The sequence below is a fragment of the Camelus bactrianus genome, chromosome 1 (genome assembly GCF_048773025.1).
Source record: "Camelus bactrianus isolate YW-2024 breed Bactrian camel chromosome 1, ASM4877302v1, whole genome shotgun sequence".
NCBI classification, from domain to species: domain Eukaryota; kingdom Metazoa; phylum Chordata; class Mammalia; order Artiodactyla; family Camelidae; genus Camelus; species Camelus bactrianus.
The window spans coordinates 47014037-47030737 of record NC_133539.1 but is presented as its reverse complement, the minus strand read 5'-3'; the positions used below and the strand labels follow the sequence as shown (position 1 = coordinate 47030737).

General features: G+C 35.9%; 1 protein-coding gene across 1 annotated transcript in view; it reads left to right on the top strand.

Annotated features, from left to right (window-relative positions):
* The window catches only part of IFT57 (intraflagellar transport 57), a 52341-nt gene extending 36119 nt beyond the window's left edge, over nt 1-16222 (top strand). Inside the window, exons 7-11 of the mRNA XM_010970753.3 lie at nt 10529-10600; nt 11404-11535; nt 12870-12932; nt 14773-14839; nt 15832-16222. Coding sequence (XP_010969055.1) covers nt 10529-10600; nt 11404-11535; nt 12870-12932; nt 14773-14839; nt 15832-16010 — 513 coding nt within the window. The 3' untranslated portion in view covers nt 16011-16222. The remainder of the gene's footprint in view (nt 1-10528; nt 10601-11403; nt 11536-12869; nt 12933-14772; nt 14840-15831) is intronic.
* Nucleotides 16223-16701: the final 479 nt, after the last annotated feature.

The window sequence follows — 16701 nt, the reverse complement described above, 5'->3', positions numbered from 1 at the left end:
GGATATTCGGTGCTTAAAGTTAGTTGATGATGCTGTCCTTCCTATTTACCCTGAGTGTGATAAATGTTTCAACTTGATCCAAAAGGTTTCATTTATCACAGGTTGAAATAGGAGAGCAAGAGTTTTTGCTTTAGAAGTTACCATTTGCTCTAACTAAAGCACATCTATAGTGGTAACAGATTTTTTAGGAAATAACCAGTAAAGACTGCATGTCATGTAAATGCTCCAGAGGGAAGTTACTAATGCCTCAAGGCAGTTATACCTCAAATAGACATTTGTGATTGAGAGCATTGAGTTAATACACATTGATTGTAATTGAAATTTCTGGACGGCCTAAATATTTCATTATTGCAAAGTATAATTTAATGTTTCCTTTTAATTACTTAATATAAAAAATGAATTGAAGCAGAAACCATCTATCATATGGACCTTCCTGTAAAATGTACTTTTTAATTGGCTTTTTCATTTATTTTTTTCAGTCAACAGTATTAGAGTAGTTCTCACTATCAGAGTGTTTTATTGCAAATTTCTTAATATTTGGACAAATTTTTACATCTATAGTCTTTATCCCATTACATTTGATTGTTTCTTTATGCTAAGGTAATGATTTATGTTTCTTAGTTCTTCAAATGTACAGATGACTTATCTTTTCAGTTGTTTGTTTTTTGAGTATCAGTATGAGATCAAAGCTTTGATTAGTAGATTCTTGAAGTTGAGAGGGACTGGCTAGGTCATCTCTCCCACCATGGTTACTCAGCATCCTGTGAAATAATTACATTCTGAATCACCCTAAGTGTGTTCCTGCATTCTCAGAAGGGCCCCATTCACTACCTTGCCAAACCTCTTCTCAAGGCTTGTAAAGTCTAGAAACCCTCACTCAGAAGATTTGTGCGGCCTTATAAAAGGGGTGTGGGTAGAGTACACATGAATAATAAGTCTGAGTCAACATATGAAAATGCTTAGTAGCAGATGGTAGTCAGTAAAGATCATCTCTGAGCACATGTTAGAAATGTAATTATTTAACTAACAAGGTATTTTATGGAGAGATTATGGATCTCCAGTTTCAGTTCAATTACAGGCAGGTGTGAGAATACCAGTGATTGTTATGATAGCCTTTCTGTACCCTCTAAGCACTGTCTTATTTTTCTCTACAAGAGGAATATCTAGAAAGCAGGAACTTTCCTAAGGAAACACATATTTCCAGCATGGTTCCCACACCCCCTGCAACAAATACACACATACAACATACACCACACGTACATGCTGAACTCTCCCTAAGTCATATGTTTAGTTCTCTGAAAACTTGCAGAGAAAACTCATGCTGTCACACCACAAAGACTTTAAGCTGCTGACAATTAAAGAAGAATGTCACATTCAAAACTTCAAGAAAGCCATATTCTGCAATTATCCTGCAAACTGATAGATATTTTTCATTAAGAAAATAATTTAATTTCATGAAAAAGTTATTTAATTTAATGGACAGTTTCTCTCTCTCTCTCTCTCTCACACACACACACACACACACAAATACATATATAAATGTGAGCAGTAATGAAGCTGAAAATTAATATAACAATTAAAACAAGAAGAGATTGCAAAGCTGCTTGTGCAAAGTGGCAAAAACAGAGAATACAGAAAATGTTCTGTCATTAGAGAGGGAGTATTCTGGGTGGAGGAAGAAAATAATTCACTCTCACATCCTTGCAGAAAGCATGATAAATTATTGACCTGTCCCGGAAATATTTGCTACAGTGAACTCAGACATATGCAGCTCCTTCTATCAAGCAGTCTTCCCTGCCTCTTTCACTTCACCTGACTTCCTGCCTTCATATTTCCAATTTAATTATTGACCGCGGATGAAGCATTAAACATGTCACAGGAACATCAGTATTCCACATTGAAATCTTGAGACTGATCACTTTGGGACTCCAGCTCACACTTGGCCCTAGCTTTCTACCACTGCAGCTACAGTTATCATCTTAATAACTAGGTCTGTCTCCTTATGGTAAAACAGAGTTGAATTGTCCAGATCTCCTTACAAGCAAACACTTGCTGCCCAGCCACAGTGAGTGCGGTCAGCAGACAACCTCCAGCTGTCTGCTCCTCAGAGAGCTGCCCAACCCAAGGTCATGCCCCTCCAGAGTAGCCCGCATCTGGCTTATGTGAGTTGTTTATAGTTTTCAACTAACATATGTAATGCTTATTTGAAAATTCTTATATAGGTCTTTTGGTAAACATAAGTACGCACTTCTACTGCAGCTTCTACTAAGAATGGAATTGCTACATCATGGTGTATGCATATGTTCAGCTTTAGCAGACCCTGCCAAATAGATTTTGAAAGTGGTTATATGAATTTATACTCCTTCTAGCAGTGGATGAGAGTTCCAGTAGCTCCCCATCTTCATCAAACATTCAGTATTGTTTTAGTCTTTTTAATTTTATTCATCATGGTAGGTATGTTGTGATGTCTCACTGTCATTTGATGACTAATGAAGTTGAGCCCCTTTCCATATGTTTATTTGACATTTGGATATTCTCTTTCGTCTTTTGCTATTGGGTTATTTGCTTTTTATTTTGATTTGTAGAAGTTCTTTATATACCCTGGACATGAGACCTTTTCCAAATACATGTATTGCAAATATCTTCTTTAGCTTCCCTTTTCCCTCTTATTGATGTATTTGATAAATGGTGATTTAATCTTAGTATGCTCAAAATGCTCTATTTTAGGGGGAGGGGAGTATGGCTAATATTTATGTTTAAGAATCTTTGCTTCCTCCAGTGCTATGAAGATATTCTCCTGTTTTCTTCTTGACACTGTGTTGTTTTATCTTTAGCATTGAGATCTACAATCCATCTAGCATTTATTCCTGTGTGTAGTATGAGGGTGTGAGGTGTAAGTTAAGATTTATTTGGTTTTCATATGTATATGCAACTGACCAGTTTATTGAAAAGGTTATACTTTTACCAGTACACTACTTTGTCATAAAAAGAGAGCATGTGTGTGTAGGTCTGTATCTGGACACTATTTTATTGCATTGGTCTATTTGTTGCTATCTGATTCTATTGAAAATGATACCTTTTAGATTTTATTTTCTGCTTATTTATTGCTGTTATGTTAAAATAGTTCTCTTTGTGTGTGTATCCATCTCCAGTGAGCTTGCCAAATTCACTTATTTGTTCTGACTGTAGGCATGTAGATTCTTTTGCATTTTCTGTGTATACAATTATATCATCTGCAAATAACATCAATCTTATTTCTTCCTTTACAAGCCCTATTCCTTTTACTTCCTTTATTTTGCTTGAAATGCTGATTAAAAACCCTTGTCTATGTTGGATGTAAGCGGCATTAGCAGGGGGAAAGCTTTCAGTATTTCAGTTTTACCATTAAGGGTGATGTTAGCTTTATGACTTTTATAAATGTCATAAGGTAGGTTAAGGAATTTCCCTTTTGTTCCTAATTTGCTGAGTTATTATGAATGGATGTTAAGTGTTTTCAAATGGTTTTTTTCTTCATCTATGAAGATGACCATTTGATTTATTTCCTCTTTTTTTTCTTTTGTGTTATGGTGGATTATAATGATTGATTTCTAAAGTATTAAACTAACCTTGCATTTTGGAATAAATGCAGCTTAATCATGTTATATTATCTTTTTGTATATTACTGAATTCTATTTGCTGATATTCTGTTGAGTATTTTTATGTCTATGTTTACAAAAGATACTGATCTGTAATACTTCTTGCATTTTAGGTGTCTTGGTCAGGTTTTAGTGTAATGCTGCGCAGTTCTCATGAAACAAGTTGGTAATTGCTTTCTCTTTTTTTTCTGTTCTCTGGTAGAGTTTTATGAGGTGATTGTTATTTCTTTCTTAAATGTTTGAGAAAATTCACTGATAAAGCCATCTAGGTCTGGATAGTTCTTTGTGAGAAAGTTTTTAATTGCATATGTTTATCCCAAAATGTTCTAAATGTATTTTTCATTATACAGTTGATATATAAATATATTCTTATAAAAATTCAAATATTACAGATAAAACTAAAGTCTCCTTTAACCATCACCTCATTGAAATTTTTAGTTATGCTTTACTACATTTCGTCAGGGTGATTATATGCTATGATTTAGTGGTCTGTTGTGTTCAGGCTCTACCACTGACTTGCCTGTGTGAGCTTGGGCAGTCTGCTTTAAAGTAGCTATGTCTCAATTTCCTTATCTTATTTAGTGAAGTATTTAAGGGAATTGTATGTGATGATGTAGGGACAGTGCTTAGCAGAGTGCCTGACATATACTAAGCATTCCTTGAATTTTAACACTGAGGTTATTATTAGACTTAAAAAGATCTAGAATGGATATGACCATTGAGAGACTGTTCTGTACCCACAGAAGGAGATAGAAAAGGTTTCTGAGTAGCCAAAATAGGTATTACAAAATACCTATTTATGGAAGAGTCCAATGAATTCTCCTTCGGAATTTAGATTTTAGAGATTTTTCACGAGGTTTGTTATCCAGATTGTCCACAGCAGATCAGAAGCAACATACCTACTGTAATATCTGTGTTTTAAGAGAACACCAAGCTAAGAAACATTTAATATACAAACTTGAATTGGAAATTGTCAGAGTTGCTTGTGCTCCTTATTGAAATTGGGTGACAAAGTAAGGAAATGAAAGAGTCGGCTTTGTGTAATAGAAAAGCTCAGTGAGAGAAGGGACATCTGGTTTCCTAATCATTCTGTGATTGACAGTGTAAAAATCACACAACCTCAATTTGTTATTCAGTCTGTGAAATGGAGGCACATAGGATTTCCTCCCCAGAGTGAGCCTGAAAATCCCTAGAGAAAGTGAATTCAGAGGTGAAACAAAGGCCGAGTAAGAAAAATAGGGTTAGGCACCTTTAATGGACAGAGCCCATGAAAGCCCTTGTAAATATTTTTATATTCACTAAGATAAAACTGCAAAAATAGAACATTGAATTAAGATTTAGTAGGGTGAGGGTATAGCTCAGCAGTAGAGTGCATTCTTAGCATGCACAAGATCCTGGGTTCAGTCCCCAGTACCTTGATTAAATAAATAAGTAAACTAACCTAACTACCCCCCTCCCCCCCAAAAAAAGATTTCATCAATAACCATTCATAACAGAATTGAGGGAGGAACAATAAGAACAGAGGAGAAAGGTAGGTTATACAGCAGAAGTAACATTTTGTGATAGAAAGCAGTTCAAGACCCATCAGAGCCTTGGGGCCCTGCTCCTGCCCTTTGGGAAGGGAGGGGCTGGAGCAAAAGGTGCCCTCGACCTGCCCTCGGACTGCTGGAGTCGGCTGTGCTTTGGCATGGCCTCTTCCTGAGCCCAGGGAAGAACATTCCAGTACACACGTTGGTGCCTTCCTCAGCTTCTCTATATCCAGAGTCCTTTGGCACTCTGCCACTCCACACATAAAGCTCAAACTTGGGTGCAAAAAGACTGAGAGTTTGACATTTTACAAGTTGTAAATTAGTGAAACTTACATACAGATAAAAGTTCCATTTGCCATCCCTGGCTCATGTTCCAGGCTCTCTTTCGCCTGCAGTTTCAGAGAAGCGCTTTGAGCATTGAGTTGGAGATCCAGGCAGAGAAACAAAATGTCTCTGCACATGCAGAGGAAATTGTCTGGGTGGTGTTCTGTTGAAGTAAAACCCAGAGATCCATACAGGCTTCCAGTCGCCTGAACAGCTGCAGCTAGCTCTCGTGCAGTTTGACTTACGATGTAATGTGAATCACCATCTGCAAATAGTCATCATAATTCTCCAGTTTCTGAAAAAGGGAGATATATTATACAGTGCTAAAGAATTTGGAGTGGGGAGGGGGCTATAGTTACAACAGTACCTTTGACAGAGAGAATTACATGTGAGATTTTGTAGGAAAGGATTTTTAAAACTAGGAAGTCTAAAGAGATGATATACTGTATCATTATTAGTTTTCTCATTTCCATAGAGAGAGGAAATGTGCTAGATCAGGTAGAAAACTCACTTCAGTAGAGATGAGAAATGATGCTTAATGGACACACTTAGAGCACTTTGGAACAGGTGACCAGTAAACTGCAGTGATCCATGTGGTCTCACTTGATATATAACAAAAATAATTCTTGGTTTACCTTAGATACTCTTTGGCAGTTCATTTTATCACAAAGAAAAGCAGCATATAATTTGTGGAAAAGGCACTGATATGGGAAAATGCTTTTCACTTTCCAGACATGAAACTTTGGAAAGGTCATTTAACCTATCTGATTCTTATTGTTGTTGTTGTTGTTTTTTCCTAAAAATGATGTATATATAGTCAGTTTTTCTGTATCACAGATAACCCTCAAATCACAGTGGTTTACAATAATAATAACACTTCTATTCTCATTCAAGATACACATCTGCTGATGTGTGGCTCAGCTGAGGCTCTACCCCAGCTGTGTTCCATGTTTCTTATTCTCAGAGCTGAAGGAGAACCCCTATGTGGAGCATGCATATTATCATGGCTGAAAGAAAGGGCAAGAGAGCTGGTGGATGCCTCTTACAGCTTCTGCACAGTCCTGGCCTAGGCCATGTCCTGCCCAAAGGGATTCACATGGCCAAGGCCAGCATCAGTGGAGCAGGGAAGTATACTCCTCCCACAACCAGCCAGCAAATCACATAACCCTCTCATAGGGAAGGATAGAGGGGAAGTGGGGATGAGATGTGAACTCAGTGCTCCAAACCCCTGCGAGTCTCAAATATGGAAAGGTACTTAAAAGTGCATTGTAACCTGATGGGTTCTCTCTTGTGTAAGAATTGCTATCATTAACAGTTCCTTTTACTATTACTTAGAGGATCAAATTCTTACATGTCATTAAAACCTATCAGATCTCCATTCTTACCACAAACCTTTGTAAAGTTTTTAACCATCTCAGTTGTAGTTGTAGTTTTTTTTTTTAAGCTATGTATTTTGCCTTTTTATATTCATGTTTTTAAAGCATTACAAGTACAATCGTTTATATTCTATACTGTTAACTCTATTAAAAACCTTTCAAGAATATCCAGGCACCCAGAAGTTTTTGACTGTTTTTTCCCCTCGTGATTAAAAATGACAAAATTCTCTTATAGGAAATTTGGAAAATTTTGGAAGGATGAGGAAGAAATTTAAAACACCAATGTTCAAACCTCTGTCTTAATATACACATACAAATATACACAAATGTTAATTTATACTAAATTGGACATACACTCTTTTGGCAATGTTTTTCCACATTACTATATGTTGTTAACATGCATTTTTACTGGCTGTGAAATGTTTTTTGAAAACATGAATCTAATATTTCAATATACAATATCAATGTATTTAAATGCAATCACATAGAATTATAAAATTCAGTAATAAAACAAACACAAACCCACTGCCCAACTTGAGAACTAGGCCATTACAACCCCCTGGAAGTTACCTATGTGCTGCCCTGCCACTGCCCTCCCCACCCTGGGTAACCATTGTCCTCTGGTTTGTGTATTGGCATTAGCTGCTGCCTCCTCTTCTTCTCTCTCTCTCTCTTTTTTTGGGGGGGTGGTTCATATACGCGTGTATCTCCCAATTGGTATCCTTGCGTTTTGCTTGGTTTTGAGCTCTATAAAAGTGGTATCATACTGCATTATTTTTAGGGATGAAATAAATATTACAAAATTAGTTTAAACTATCCTCTACTGTTAGATATTTAGAGAATCTTCTGCTGTTTTACACTGAATTTATACATTGATCTTTGTATGTATCCCCAATTATTTCCTTGAGAGTAATTTCTAGAGGTGAAATTGCTGGGTTAAAGGTAAGAACGCTTTTAAGGCTTTTTAAAAAATAGTTGTACATCAGGAAATGTGTCCATCTAGAAGATTTGTAATAAAACAAACATTTGAATTTGCCTGGCAGATAATTATAAATCATTACTAGCTTTCCACTTTAGAAGGTAGTAAGAATACACAAATGTTCCAGTGGCTTTATCAGATTAAAAAGTCCAAAACCAGATTCTTCCTCAGTATTTCTGACTCCCTGAAAACTGAGCTGTTCTTGCCACACTGTGATATTACTATCCTCTTAGTTCCTAAGACTAAAAAGCTTAAAGACGCCTTCTCTCTCCTTGCCTGCCTCCACTTCAGCCACCCTACCCTTCCCCTTCGTCAGTGCTCCAGTGCTGCTGGTCCATCCTGCAGTGTCCCTTGAATCCATCCTTCTCTCCCATTCTTACAGGCACTGCTCTAATTAACCCCTGCTAACCTGTCAGGTGGACCATGACACAGCCTCTTAACTGATCTGCTAATCAATCCTTCACCCTGTTACTTTCTCAAAACACAGACTTGTCTTTAAAACTGAAACCAGAAGTCTTTGATAGCTCTCCATTATCTACATGATAAAATCCACACTCTTTAATTAAAGCCCTTGATCTCATTTAACCTAGCTCTCCAGCTTTGTTTTCTTGTGATTCATCCTCCCCACCCCACCCACCCCAAGAGTTTTGTGTGTTATATTCTGGCCAGCTTGGGCTACTTGTTCCCTATTTATTTTCCTGTTTTTCCTTGTTCTTGTTACTCCCTCAGCCTAAATTACCCCTCCTCTCCCCCTCCTTTCTAGCACGTTGAAATGCTGCTCCTGCTTCAGTTTTCCACTGAAATGCCAGCTCCTTCATGGAGTTTAACATCAATGGAAGTCATCATAGTTATACATAGATGAGTCAGGCATGTTTGCTTCTCTCAAAATACTTTAAATGTCAAAACATGAAAAAATATATTTTTTACATTTGCTGGGTGGAAAATAATGCTGGATAGAAAAAGCAGAACACAAACTATTTTAAACACATCAATTACAATAAATTTTAAAACTATATATAATGTATGTATAAATATATGTATGTGTTTATACATTTATAAATATACACATATATGTTTGTTTGCTTGTTTACTGACAGAGACCAAAAGGAATACTTGAGCTTGGTGTTTATTAAGCTTCTAAAATTATTTTTGGAATTAAGCAGGATGAGTACTTTTTTAAAAATTTTATATAATGATAGTTATGTTTATTTTCTTTCATAGAGATGCTCGCTTGAGCTTAAGACAGGTTTCTATTTTGAGGCTTAACCATATAAGGTCTAGTTGCAACAGGCCAGCCAGTTGCTCCTCCTCCCTATCTCAGTGTTGACTGGATGGATTGGAGGGGCCTGTTTCCTTGCCGTGTCTGTCTAGCCATAGTCATGGTCAGTGAACTGTCCCCTCAACTGTAAAATGAAGGCGTTGCTCTAGATGACTGTTAAATGGATAAGTAGAGGAGCTTTAAGTTCCTTTCCAAGCTCTCATATTCTGAGATACTTTCTGCTCATGAGACAGAAAAATACTTAAGGATAAAGGAATGTGCTGATTAATTCTCTGCTCCAGTACCTTCACTGGTGTCAAGCAGCCGGCTCCTCCTTTTGTTAACTCTGAACTGCCAAAACATCCTGGGTGGGAATTAGTACATTTGGCTTCTGATCCCAGTGCACCTATCTGTGTGGCTTCGGGTGTTGCTGGGCCTCTGTTTGCCTATCTGTGTGCCCCCTTTCTGTCGCTGGGCCTCTGTTTGCCTATCTGTGCAGTGATAAAGGTCAGGCTAGGTGCTCTTTGGGGTTCTTTGCAGTTTTAATATAATTTTATAATTGGTATAAGTACCCAAGGATTTTTTTTATCCTATAATTACTAGCCCATGTGTCAAATTTAAGAAATCAGTAGAATGGGACTATTCACAAGAGTTTTTCCTTCACAAAATAGTGTAGTTAGCAAAGTGGAGCTTCAAGGTATGAAAACAGGTATGTGTGACTGAAGGGTATCCTGGTTCCATCACTTACATCAGTTCACCTTAATATTTTTTATCTTCTGATGAGTATTTCTTAAGTCTTAAAATTGTTACCTTTAGTAATGTAAACCAAAAAATTTTGAAGATCTCTTGTAGGAAATTAAAATATTGGAGTAGATTTCAAATATGCACACAAATTCAGATCTGTCTACTACAATATATCTCAAATATATGAACTCTAATAATCATTGTAGACTTCCTTTCATGAAAAAGACACCAAAATTCTGAAGAAGAGGGCCCCATTTTAATTTTCAAGGGACAAACTAATATTTGATACATGATACTTGATTCCAGACTTGCTTCTGGCAAACATAATTGTTACTGTTTAAACAAGTATTTGTTTTCCAGTAATTAGAATTTTTTTCATTTTGATGGGTAGTCATAAATATTAACCACCAGCAGTGCAGGGATAATTTATATTCAAATTGTCAGACATCACTCTGTGAACACATAAAATAATTTACATTTATTTAGAACCTTTTATCCTAAAGTGCTCTACAAATATTTCTTTATAATCTGATTGCAGGCTATATATAGGACTCTCCCACCTGAAATGGGTAGCAACTAAAGTAATTAAGATAAAGGATACAACTTCAAAAAAGTAGAGGAAAGAAGGAAATGTAGTTTTTTTTTTTTTTATATATGTTCCTATTATGCTCTTATGCCTATAGGATTGGAGAATCCATGTTGACCAAATGCACCAACACAAAAATGGAATTGAATCTGCTCTAAAGGAGACCAAGGTATGTGAATTACTTAAGATGAGTACATGGGTACATTTACTTATCTGTGAAATACCTGTTAAGAGAGAACATGAAAGAAAAAACACCTAATCCTTGCCCTTGAGGAAGTTACTGATTGAATGTACCATATTACATTTCAACAGCCCTGACACTCAACCCAACTAAAGAAAGGTGACTATACAAAATATAATATATATCTAGTATATTACATGTATTAGATATATATAGTATATTTATATATGTATGTATATTAGAATCATTTCATCATTCTTTCCTCTCTGACTCTCAGTAGGTTTAACAGAACATGAGGCCAGCAATCCCTAGAATCTGCAGCTTCCCAGGCTTGCTGCCCTGCCAAAAATAGGGACTTGGAGGATACCACAAAGAAGCAAAGCTGGAGTGAGAAGTTACAGGTCCCAGGCTAGAGCTATAAGTTTAATGATCTACTTCCAACTAGAATATTCCAGTCATCTTTGAATTTTGCCACAAGAAAATCATCTTATTCCCTTATCTACTTTGATTGTGAACTTTATATAAAGCAGATTCCACTCACATACATTTTAGATTTGCATAAGGACAACTAAATTGACTAACACTACCAGGTGCTTTTTATTTTAACATTCTGCAAAGTGTGACGAAAATAATTCTCATTATAGCCTTGTCACTGAAAATTTCAAACTATCTTTTCATTTGTGGTTGAGAATTTGTGGGATGGATTGAGGTAGATTTAACCCATTTTAAACTACTTTTGAAAAATATATTTGTGACTTCTTTTGTCTACTAAAATTTCATGAAATTTTTAGGGATTTTTGGACAAACTTCATAATGAAATCAGTAGGACTCTGGAAAAGATTGGCAGCCGAGAAAAGTACATCAACAATCAGCTGGAGCACTTGGTTCAAGAATATCGTGCAGCACAAGCCCAGCTGAGTGAGGTGAGGGAAGAATGGTATTCAGGGATTCATTCCAATTAATGACCCTAAGCTTGACACACAGCACTTTTCATTTGAGAATCATGCAGTGCTTTTCACAAACAGCAACACATTGGTTCTCTGCCCACTTTAGGAAGCCAAGTGAGGCAATGGAATTTCTCGTCTCCATTTTACATGTAATAGAAATTACCTCCTAGAAGTCTTTAAATGCGTTCTTCACTTGATTTAAGTAAAGGAAGGCATATATGGTTGAGGAACATAGAACAGGAACAGTGTGTCAGGACACCTGGTTGTGTTTGCAAGTCTGCTGTTAATTTACTGCTGTGAGTAGGAGGAAGTAGAATAGTATGCATTTACATGTGTCAGGGAGAAAAGACATCCTTGCCACAGAGGCTCACAACCACATAGTAAGGAATATGAAAGCAAGACACATTCAAAGACAAGTAGTTTAATTAATTAAATGAGCAAATTTTTTAATCCTTTCAAAGTTTTAGAATTTCAACCAAAAATAAAATAAAACCTTCAGCTTTTGAAAGTAGCAGTGCTTTGTTCCTGCAGTAGCGAGCTAAAGCTTTCCTTTGGGGTTTATGCCCCCTCTTTCCTGATGTGGAGGAAGACTAGTAAGAATACTTGCAAATGTCAGTTGAAAGCATATTTTTTCTTTCAGCAGACAAGGTTAGAAAGAGAAAAAAATTGAAATAAACTTGAGATACTTCCGTACTTTCAGAAACTCTCAAAGACCAAGCAGAAAGTAACCTTCACTGTTTTATTGTGATTTGTTTAATTATACATATACACATCTATTCATGAATACTTTTTAAATACTGTAAGAATTCTCTGATTAAAGCCACCCTGTATCTCTCAAGCATTGATATTAAATAATTGATTGTTAAATTAGTTCCCAAGAACATATTGCAGACTGTCATACTGTTTGTAATCCTTATTAATTACTGATTCTGCTGCTCTATTATGATTGATTTTTTAGAACTGCTTTTGTCTGCATAGCACGCAGATTAGATCGACCAAGAGCCACTGTCTAAACTGTTTAGGAATGGCTGAGGACAGTTTTTATTGTGAACCACGCCCATGTGAGTCACACAGTCATTATATGAAGGTTAAGGCAGTTCATCATTGTATAGTGCTTTGGTTAAATCCATAGTGCCTATTAGGGACATAAAATAGCTACCGTTAAATGTCACTTTTCACAAATGTACTCACAGACGAGGAGGGGGGTTGTCATAAAATGATATGTAGAAATTGCAAACACAAGGAGGTCATATTTAAGTAATCTGCTTCTGTTTTGAACTTGCCATTAAACAAAATGTTTTCTCCCTCAGGCAAGGGAGCGTTACCAGCAGGGAAACGGCGGAGTGACTGAAAGGACCAGACTCCTGTCTGAGGTACATACTGTGTGCTCTCCCGAATTCTCACCTGACAGCTGGGCCCTGCTATTCAAGCCATGGATGGTTTAATGCTGCTTCAGCCGGGGGTGGTTTATTTTAGTAATTGCTTCCATTTCTCTAAATCCTTTTCTTTAGAAGAAAATCCCTAAATTTTCTTATCAATACATCAATTATGTATTTATATACTGCTTGCTTCCACAAAATGCCTGAAGTTGTTTTACTAAGTGTTACATAAAACATGCTGATAATATTAGCACATTTCTAACCTTTAATCTTTTAAAAAATATAATAATTATAATTAATACATAGAAGAGTAGGTAAAGCACTGACTTAATTCTTTATAATAAATTTTTATGTTAGTCTGTGAGATATAAGATTTGTTTTTAGTGGTTGTTGTTAATAACTTGTGTGTGATCCTGAATAGTTCTCTGTCCACAAATTGGGAGTGGCTTGTAACCCTTTCCCTTCTAAATACTTACGGCATATTCACCTATATTGTCATATTTAGTTTCATCACCTTGTATGAGATGTAAGACTTAATATATGACCTATTATATTAACAGTATATATTATATATTAGGTCTTACCTATATATATGTATATATGTATATATGTGTATATATACATACATATAAAAAACTAATATATATTCCCATTTTTCATTTAAGAGCTAGGAGGTTAAAAAAAAAAAACCTAACAATAAGGTCACTAACAAATGTGGGACTAAAATCCAAGATTATCTTTGGTTACAATCAAGTATAATTGTCACAAACTATTCTATATAACAGAATTAAGCTTCTTTTATGGAGATTATTTGAGGAATAGTTACTTTAAAATACTAAAAATATAACTTTAGAAATATTTAGACTCTAATCCTGTGGTGCCTCTAGCTAGATAAAACATTATACAGAAGTAAAGAGCGCACTTACGTTAGGTAAATTAACACTTGAAGGGAGTCCAGGGAACCATTTAGTTCTTTCGGAGTACGTAGTTATCCCCGGTTGTAACATTTCAGGTGCCGGAAAAAAATTAATTTGCTTTACTTGGATGAGCACTTTATTCCCAAGGAAGTTTTTACTCACCAGGATGATAAAAATAAAGCTGACTAAGTTAAAATAATTATGGCTTAGTTCTAGATCATATGAAAATTTTTCATTTTTTTAAAGATGTTATTTTCTACCTGTATTAATGCTAGTTTGGAATTTTGCTAATATTGGAGGCTCTAGTAGTTTAATTTTGACTATGACGTGGAGTACAGATAAGAGCCAATGTAAAGGCATAGTACGCCTCTTAGAGTTCATGGTTTTTTAGATAAAGCAGTTAGAATATTTTTATATATAGCCATATGGCATAAATGCTATTTTTAGTGTCTTATAGAGGAAAAGGTATATTCTCTTATAAAACTGCAATATTAAGAAAGATGCCTAGTAAAAACCTTTAGAAATCAAAAATCTTTTTAGGATGTTTATGCTATTTTAATCAATAGCTGATCATTAGAGACTGGCATGGCAGCTGCCGTGAGATAACTGCAGGGCTTCAGTGCCTGGTGCCTAAAAAAACTTAGATCGTTTTTATTCTACAATGTTACAACCTGAGAAGGTTAATGTGAAAGTGATTTGGTGAAGTTTAACAACAGGCGCACTCTCGGAAGGTAAAAAGCTCTGCGTCCCTGCATGCACATCCTGTTAGTTCAAATTATGTCCAGGATACTGCTAACGTCTCTCTATCCCTTTATGTATGTGTTATATCTGAATTAATTTTCTTAATACATCATTCAAGAATTTTGAAAGTTTATTAAAATCCAGGGCGGATGAAAACTTTTTTTTTCCAATAAAAGGTTACAGAAGAGCTAGAAAAGGTAAAACAAGAAATGGAAGAAAAAGGCAGCAGTATGACTGATGGTGGTAAGTAGACACTCATTGTAAGGAGAAAATGAGCAAAAGAAGAATATCTCTTTTAAGAAATACATTATTTAACTTAATAAATAGGAAGTCTACTTTTTAAAATGAGTATGTTTGAGGGAAAGGTACGTGGTACAAAAATGATGTCTGAAAACCAGTAAACTGCTCTTCTTATAAATGAGCTGAGAAGAGTCATAATGTTTTTACTATCATTTTGGATTTTTTAAAATTCAAACTGTATTAATCCAGAAAGAGTGGGAAACATTTAAATATGTACTTCGTTATGCCAATTTAAAAGTAATATTTTGTTCTGTTTCCATCAAGTGAGCATTATTATTCCATTTTATGTACAGAAAGAACTCTAAGTATATGCCCAAATGGCACAAAGGCAGTGATGTGACAACCTTTTTTTTTCCCTTCCCCTGTAGACCTGACTGTGCAAGGGTCAAATAGGGAAGAATTAGTAATTGTGTAGTAATCATCTCCATCGTGAGCTACTTACCTTGGCATGGCCCAGTGGTGACTGCCTAAGGCCATTCTATGCTCTGGAAAGTGTTTCTAGAGCTCTAATGGTGTATACTGAGGGATCTTTCAAAAGGCGATGTATAGGAGGTTTGCGGTATGTTTGAATGAGCCCATTAGCTATGTCTCAAAGGTATTTCTTCCTTCCCTTTCTCTCCGCTGTATCCCCTTTTCCTTCAAACAAATATACTAGCCTGTAAAAAAATATTGAAGACATCCTTAAACACTCCTTTAGCTAATCTCCTGGAAAAGAAAGGAAGTTCAGCCTTGGTACATCAAATGCTACATCATTTCCCAGCTTAAAAATCTCAGGTGTTTAAAATGCCACAGCAAAACTGAATGTCACTAAATTGTTGGCTGTGTTTTTAACCCTATTTTTGGCTTAAGACAAAGTGAGGAAAATGTCATACAGTTCTATAATATGCTGATACTCCAAATAAGCATTTTTATTCCACGTTATTTTCATTCTGCAGCTCCTTTGGTGAAGATTAAACAGAGCTTAACGAAGCTGAAGCAAGAAACCATTCAGATGGACATTAGAATCGGTGTTGTGGAACACACATTACTCCAGTCAAAACTGAAGGAGAAGTCCAACATGACTAGGGACATGCATGCAACAGTCATTCCAGAATCTGCAATAGGCTCTTATTAAAGCATCTTTCTTCTTCTAATTAGTTGGTTTTTTATATCAAATTACATTTCTTATTGCATAGATTTCAAAACACAGTTATTGCTCTTCAAGCATGTTGAATGAGTATTTTTTACATATGTATACACATATTGTATCATAGTGATTATGGATGGTCAAACCCTTTAAAGTGAATATAATATTTAATAAAGTAATTAAAAATTCTCACTTTCAAAGGAGCTTTCACTAATCACTACCTATATTGAAGCCCCCACCTGGTGGCTCACTGTTCTTACTGTTCCATGCGTTTGAGGGGGAGGTACATGATGCAAAGTGTATCTGACCCGTGCTTCCCGCAGGTGCTGCTGCTGTCAGCACATGGAAATGTTTATTTTTTATTAAGTGGCCTCAGATCATAGAAGATATAAAGTCAGTTTTATCAAGAAAGACTCATAATAAGTAATAAACTTCAGGTATTAATAAAGATACTGAAGTTTTTTCTTCTGCTCTTTTGAAAAAGTATAATTTTAGGTAACCATAAAGCTGAGGTGAGGGTAGTTTGGCTTCTTGGAAAGGATCCCCAGCCGTCACTGGCCGTCTCTGGGCGCAGAGGCACTTGTCATCAGAAGGAAGGGGCCAGGCTTGTGTCAAAGGTCTGTGTGCTTTGACACAACGTTGTAAAATGACTGTAACTCAATAAAAAAATGTTTAGAAA